The following is a 7,978-nucleotide window of genomic DNA, read 5'->3' as shown; positions in this document are numbered from 1 at the left end:
CTCTGCTGCAGCCTAAAAAGAAAGGAAACAATTGTAGTTGTGGTATTGGTAAACCTACAAGGGTTTCGCTGTTAATATCTCCAGCTACCACACAACCACAAGAACTGACATGATATGCCATGATTTTTCCTTTTGGGTATAACCATCCAAGCTAAAATACCCCATATGTTACGAGATTGATGCTTAATACTTCATTCCAGATGTGCTCTGGCTTAGTTAAATATTTAACACATTTCTAAAAGAATGTAGTCTATAATTGCATTAATACTTCAGAAGAGTGATGTCCTGGTGAGTAAAGGGAAAGATATTCCAAGCTGGCTATGTCCCTACTCCTGTCAGTGATCAGAACTCAGCCAGGTTACATTTAAAAAATCTGATGATCATTGATCTCTTTGGATGGCACTGAAAGAGCTGCACAGGCACAATCCTGACAGTGTCCCCCAGTAACATTCCCAAGGTCTAAACAAAGCAGCACTGTAACCTGGTAAAATTCCAAACAGCAAAATTCTCATTTAAACTCAAATATATCCAAGGAAAATTGCATGATGCATGTATTTAATTGCTGAATTTTGTGCTGTTAGCAAGTTTTGCCTTTTTCCCTGTGCATTTCCACAGCAATGGCTCACAAGACCCAAAGAGCAGGAGCTGGAAGTATGATGGATCCCCAAAGTGATGAACATTTCCACAAAAACGAACACACGAAGACACATTTTTATTTTTAGAAAAATCTGATTTTGATAGAAATCTCTCGTGAGATGCCTGACTGGCAAACGCTTTTATTGAAAGCACTGGGAATAACTGACAAAATTTTAAGTAGTAACATGTAACCTAAGTGCTGATAAAAACACAACATGAGTTGGTTGGTGAGACCCCCACCTGCAGAGCTGCCTCCAGCCCTGGGGGCCAATCAAAGGACATAGAAATTTGGAGCAGGTCCAGAGGCAGCCACAAAGTTGCTCCAGGGACAGGAGCACCTCCCCTGTGGGGACAGACTGGGAGAYCTGGAGCTGCTCAGCCTGGAGAAGYTTTTGTGGAGACCCCACAGTRACCTRTAACATCCAAAGGGGGCCTGCAGGGAAGCAAGACAGAAATCATCTGCAAGGAACTGGAGTGGCAGGACAAGGGGGAATGGCTTCAGACTGAGAACAGGTTTAGGTTTAATGTTGGGGAGTAACTCTTCACTGTGAGGGTGGGGAGGCCATGGCTCAGGTTGCCCAGAGAAGCTGTGGCTGCTCCATCCGTGGAAGTGTCCAAGGCCAGGTTGGATGGGGCTTGGAGCAATCTGGGATAGTGGAAAGTGTCCCTGTCCATGGCAGGGGGTGGAACAAGATGTTCTGTAAGGTCCTTTCCAACCCAAACGAATCTATGGTGTTAAGTGTAGCATAATTAAACAATATGCAGATGAAGATTTTGGATAGAATTTAGGAAACTTTTAAAGAATAGGAAATAGTGCATTCCCTCCTTTCCCTAATTCCTTCCTTACCCTTCATGACAAGCAGTGAGACAATTAAATCTTGTTGAGATGTGGTGAAATGAGAGGAGGGGCAAATACAGGGCTTCTTTCCCTTCCCACACCGTGGGCAACAAAGCAGATGATTTATAAAAATTTACACTCAGAAAATCTAACAGTACATTTTTCTGCTGAAATCTATGGTTCCATTAGTCCATGAGGGGTGTCTTTGTAAAATTTACCCCTACCCTGTTCCAGGATGGGGAGATTATGCCAGTATGACCATTAGAGCACCTTGATAAACTGGGTGTGTTTATTCACATGCACAGAGAAGAGCTGGGAACATGCTGTTTATCACCTAGACAACAATCCCACACAGGTAATTCCAAATTGATCATGGAAAATAAAGGCAGCAGCAGGGAGAAAGGAAGACAGACAATTTACCAGAAACACAAAGGAGGGCTGGGATACGTGAAGATTCAATTTTAGCTAAAAGACAGACATTATTACTTGACTTTTGTAACATTCCAGGTTTATTTAAAAGACATTATTCTGCAGGTATGTATCTTACAGGTCTTAAGACTGATAAAACACTAGGAATAATGTGATAACCCTAGCAAATGGAGACATGGCTAAAATMATACAAGAGTGATTTTTTCTTTCAATAAAATTTTGGACATTTCAATCCCATTTTTAACACTGGCCAGAGCAATTCATACCTAGAGCATTTGGAATAGTTCACTGAAGGAACAAAACTTGACAAGATGAAAACAGCAGACTACACTTGATTTCTGCAACTGCTGGCAAAAGCTGCTGGAGAAGTATCTGCACACTTTAAAAATGTTACATCAGTGACAGATGGAATTTTGTGCTTTAATACTTTGCTTGGAAAGTCTCTTTATCCAACATGAAGTCAGCAAATCTCTGCTGGAGCTCCTTTTCTCTCTCCTGCTGTCGCTGCACATCTTCCTTCAGACACTGTAAAAAAAACATCATTAAGACAGTCAGTTTTCCAACAATAATACCCATGAAGATCTTTACCAAAGGTTGAATTTTAGTTCCTTCAGAGGAATAACTCAGACTTGAGACAGGACAGTGCTAAAATTACTTATTTTAAATATAAATGTAGAACAGCAGAGGATGTAAAGTATCAAGAATCACAGTTATCTTACTTGAAATGTCATGTATCCCACCCTGCTCTTGACAGCAGCTAAGATCAAATACTTCAAAAGGAGAGATTTCAAATTGGAACCTTGCCATTTACTAAAACCAGGTGTTATTAGTAGCTATCAAGTGATTTAATATGTTTTAACTGTTATCTTTCACTAAATCAATGAATCACTTCTGAGCTTGTAGACACATCTATCAGCATTTCTAAACCATCTTCACAAAATCAGTTTTAAGAACTGATATATTTTGTCTTCTTCATAGCAAGTGGTTGAGAATATCTAAGACTCAATGGAAGCCTCTGTTCTGGAGGAAAAACTGTGTTACAAAAAACATTGTGCCCAGGTGAAACCTTATTCCTTGGAAAGAAAGGCTGGCACTGGTTCAAACCTAGGACTGAGTCTTGATTAAGGGTTGTCTTTTTAGCTAAATAAAAAGAGAATATCCTGGAGATCCTTAAACTAAGAAAAATGGCTCCAAGKCAATGATTTCAGGTATACATCAGCATTTAATCCACTGACTTTTAGGGAAGAACATTTTAGAGAAGTTTTACATTTACCCTAAGTTCTAATAACAATTAAAACCAAAACAAACTAAATTAAGAGAGATGGAACTTCTGCTGATATGCATAGCAGAAGACTTATAAAAGAAACCACACAAGGCAGTAAAAAAACCCCAAAGTTAAAGAAAACACTGCCACATTAGTCCCAGCCTCTAATATGTRTATTCCAGAATCTTTTGATACTGGAGTAAATGGCAGATGAATCTGGTAACAGCCAAAAGTATAATTTTAAAAGAACATTAAGAACTTGACACCAACTCAGGCTGTGAAGCTCACAGCTCATGCTATGTAAAATCATCTTTTCCATGAGGTGCCTGTGTTTAACCTCAGGTAYTGGATTTTGGAATCTCACCTCCAGTCTCCGAGGGATAGCAGCATCCTCGTGTTTCTTCAGCTCCTCAAAGGTTCGCAGCTCCAGGTGGGCCTGTTCAATCTGGTCCCACAAATCATTCAGCTGCTTGATGAGCCCCATTGCTCGAGATTGGTAACCACCAAGCAGGATCTTCAGCTTCTTCTCCATCTTGGCAGCCCTCTTTGCTTCAGTGGTCATGTGGCCTCTGTTGATCTGCCAGAAGGAACCCAAGAGTTGTTTTATTTACCAGAATTCAAARGTCAAGAGGAAGAGGGAGAAAAAGAAAAGGAGTAAAAAGGTATTTGAGGAATTGTTTTGAATTGATCAAGTTCTTTGATTCCTATTAAAAAAAACATACGGCATGTTTTACAACCACCTAGACTTCTGGATTAAAATCTTTACAATAGACATAATACATATCTAAAACCATAATACACAAAAAAATACATAAACAGACAAGTGACACAAATTACAAGATTCTGCTAATTGGGACACAATGCCAATAACTAAACATATTTGTATTAACACGCTATAAATTTTATATAAAACATTTATAAATAGTAAAGGTAACAGAAGCTTCTGTGTATTTTTACACATGGGGCAAAATTAATTGAGCTAAAAGGATGAAACAGCCATCAGAAGTTTTAAAGCCTGGAAGAAGGCACCAAAGAAATCTTTAACACTGAATCCCAATCACAAATGGCTTGAAGACAAAGATTAAATGTTTGATAGAAATCCTTCCCTGTGAAAGTGGTGAGGCCCCAGCACAGGTTGCCCAGAGAAGCTGTGGCTGCCCCATCCCTGGAAGTGTCCAAGGCCAGGCTGGATGGGGTTTGGAGCAACCTGGGATAGTGGAAGGTGTCCCTGCCCATGGCAGGGGGTGGAACAAGRTGATCTTTATGGTCCCTTCCAGCCCAGGCCATTCTATGATCTTAGGAAACCAAGAAAGAACACAGACCTCCACCACTGAGCACAACTGTAGAGGAGTGCAGCAGCTCACATCTCTGAACAGGGAAATAAGGTTTCTTGTTGAGGCTTTTTTAATGTTACTTCCTTTAAAGAAAAACCTAAAAAAATTCTCTTTTTCAGAAAGGATTCAGTGAACAGTGCCAAGCTCAAGAAAAAAAKGAATCAAGCTTCTCAGATTTTGATTTTTGCCACAGTTAACGATATATTACTGCAAGAGACGAAGAAAAATATTAAAGTTTTTCAAGTGTTAAAATATGAAAGGCTAACTCAGAACCACAGTGTCTGAGTCACCCACCCTTGCCTTGTTTCTTTAAAAATCAAAGCTTTGGTGGTGAATGTTCTCACATAGAAAGAAATTACCAGTGATCAGCCAAAAAAGCAGAAGCTTTTCATTGCTACAATTACCCAATATACCATTTATTACCAATGAAACTGAACTCCTTCGGGAAGAACTACAGTTAAGGGTTCTACCCTTCACAGTGATAACTACAGCCAGTCAAATTACTGAAGTAGCCTCTGTTACACAGCTGCARGTCTCTGTAACATGCCCTCCTACTCCTTAACAATTTATTCACTCATTTAGAACAGTTTTAGTTGGTAGTGAACAGATAAACAAARTGAATGGTCAAGGGAGCAAACTGTTAATGGGTGAGTGAAAGAGAAATTTGACTTTCTGAGCTGTCKAGTTTGCTCCTGGGGAGAGAGATGCAGACTGCTACGCTTTTCAAACTCTGTTTGCAGTGTAGACTTAAGCTATGCCCAAGGTGCTTTAAGCATACAGAAAGGCGCCTCTTTTTCAATATTTATATAAATCTAGAGAAAATTAAATAAATAGATTAGGGATTTGTGAGGATAYTCTCTGATGGAAAAGTATGAAAGATTTAAATGTCTTCACTGGTAAATAATATGCTATTACTGCAACAACAAATACAGCTGTGCGGTCAATGAACTATTTTCCAATTACTGTTTCTTGGATGAAAAATATGTGTTGAGGGCCACTGACATTTAGAGATCATGGAATAGATGGATGCACARGGAAACAGAATTTTCTTTGCAACASAGGTCTAATGAAACAAAGATCAATTGTCTATGTTGGTCCAGCATTGCAGACTGAGTTGAGTATGGATGGTGTGAAATGAAACTCCCATCATAATGTCATTTTTCAGAGCAGGCTAAAAAAGACCATTTAGAGAAGTTCCTGTCATCCTAAGTGAAGATCTTATTCTTTACTGTGAGGGTGGTGGTACTGGGGCACAGGCTGCTCAGAGAATCTGTGACTGTCTCATCCCTGTAAGTGACCAAGGCCAGGTTGGATAGGGCATGGAGCAACCTGGGATAGTGGAAGGTGTCCCTGCCCATGGCACGGAGTGGGACAAGATGAGCTTTAAGYTCCCTTCAAACCCAAACCACTCTGTGATTCCATGCTCTCTCAACAAYCTAATTTTCTAATAAAATGTTAAAAACTGAGTATGTAGAGTTATCAGCACTATTCCCACCATACAGAAAAGGGACTGGATCAGGGCACTGTGGTCACAAGCCCYGAACTATCCCCACATTCCAAGAATCACCAGCAGCAGTGGCAGTACTGGGTTGGCCTTGCACTTTTCCACYCTTCAGTTTGGCTTTAGACATCAATATCTGAGCGTGTCACTGAGGCCTTTCTGTCACGAGGAGAGAAACTGCAAACTCCAGGATATGGTTAATCTGATCCAAAGTCTTGGGACATGACTGAACACTCCACTGAAGGGCTCTTCACTGACTGTGATGGGAGCACAAACTGTTTGTTCAGACCTGTTATCCAAGGCCAGGTAGATCAATCCCGCCCTAAGTGTGCACTGCCTTAAGGTATTAGACTGAATAAAGCATTTTTAAATTTAAAGCTTTTAACAAAGCCAGTTCAAGTCTAATACTTATTATWGTGTCAAATCCTGATTATTTAGGCACCCTTGAAATTTTCAGACAATGCGAATTGGACTTAATACTTCTGAGTTGGTCTGTACACTGGATTCTTAACTACTAGAGCTCCTTAGGTAATATGCTGCTACTCAGCCCCTGCTTTTCTAATCAGCTCCTTGTCCACCTTGGATTATCATAGGGCTCACTGCTATAAAATGTAAGGAAAGGTGGGGGGAAAGAAAAAAGCCTCTCAAGTATCTAAAATCAGAAATAACAGCCCTTTCTTCCTTCTCTGCTTATGGAGAAATGTGAACACTCACCACCTTTCCCTCTCCCTCCTAACTACAAAATTTTAGGACCTACTACAAAAAGGTCAAAAGGAGGTCTCAGCTTTTGTAACAAATACTATTTATTAAAAATTGCTGACTGCTGCATTAGTGCCAACAACTGCATATAATTTCAGTTCAAGCTTCATAAAATTTTAAGGCTCAGATACCAAGCTAAAAATTCCAAGCAGTTATGAAGAGGTGTGTTAAAACAGTAGTCTACATTATTTGCTTAAAGCAAAGAAATAGATTTGAGTAAAATCTGACAACCATTTCCCCCAAACCTAACAAAAAAAGCAAAGACATCTGAAAGATTTCTCCACTTATTTAYTTTGTACTGTTCCTTGGCCAGCTTYGGTTCTGCTGAGTTTTATACCAGCTACAAYAAAATGAGAACAGTATGTACAGACACGAGGTAAGATGATATATGATGTTAAGGCAAGTGTGAGMGCCTCATCCCATCCCAAATCTCTGATGTAAAAGCCTTCCCTCATGACCAGTAGAGTGGTGCTCAGTTTTCAATACTGCACTGGAGATTCAAGGAAGAGAAACCAAAACAGCAGTAGACAAAAGAGCCAAAAGAGCAACAGACATAACCAGAGATTCATAAAACATGATCTAGAAACGGGAGACTGACTGGAAAACCAGGGTTTCTTTGGTTTGTTTTTCCTCTGCCTAACAAAAATAGAGAAAAAGGAGAAAGACACAACATCCTGCTTTAAATATAACAAAGTTCATTGTGAAACATTCATCTGCKCTTATGGCCACTGAGAAAGGAAGAGGGACTTAAATTTGGGAAGGAAATTTTAGATAGGAGGTTAGCTGTAAGGTTTAACTAAGGACAACGAAGGACAGGGAAGGACTCCTTACGAGAATAAACATCCACTGGGAAAGATTTAAGAAAAACTGACCCTGGGGAAGGAAGAGCTCAAGTGCCTTAAAAACTACATTTTCAGAATTCTGATCTCACCAGGTCTACTGAGGACACCCCTYCTCATTTCCAAGGGCTCTTTCCCTGTACTGACAGCTTTGTTTTCCTTCCCTTAAATTCAGAGGTTCTGGTAATTCCCTGAACAGTAGAGATCTTTTCCAATGTTAATAATTCTATCTCAATCACAGAAGAAATGCRTCTAGAAGAGCACAGTTTATGATGAAAAACTAGTAATTTATTCTTCCTAAACTTTTTTGGAAACTCTCAACCACTCACCGGGAAAGAAAAACCTTGCATTAGGATCACAGAGAGCAACAACCACCCG

The 7,978-nt window shown here is 39.8% G+C and overlaps 1 protein-coding gene across 1 annotated transcript in view; it reads right to left on the bottom strand.

Moving 5' to 3' along the window:
• Positions 1–768: 768 nt before the first annotated feature.
• Positions 769–7,978, bottom strand: part of CDC5L (cell division cycle 5 like) — a 30,083-nt gene continuing 22,873 nt past the window's right edge. Inside the window, exons 15-16 of the mRNA XM_057375440.1 lie at positions 3,532–3,744; positions 769–2,428 (exon numbers count right to left, since the gene is read on the bottom strand). Coding sequence (XP_057231423.1) covers positions 2,324–2,428; positions 3,532–3,744 — 318 coding nt within the window. The 3' untranslated portion in view covers positions 769–2,323. The remainder of the gene's footprint in view (positions 2,429–3,531; positions 3,745–7,978) is intronic.

The sequence above is a fragment of the Malurus melanocephalus genome, unplaced genomic scaffold (genome assembly GCF_030028575.1).
Source record: "Malurus melanocephalus ecotype Western Australia unplaced genomic scaffold, MMel_1.1 scaffold_249, whole genome shotgun sequence".
In the NCBI taxonomy this organism is placed as follows: domain Eukaryota; kingdom Metazoa; phylum Chordata; class Aves; order Passeriformes; family Maluridae; genus Malurus; species Malurus melanocephalus.
Note: the sequence above shows the minus strand (reverse complement) of the source record. Positions and strands in the feature narration are given on the sequence as shown.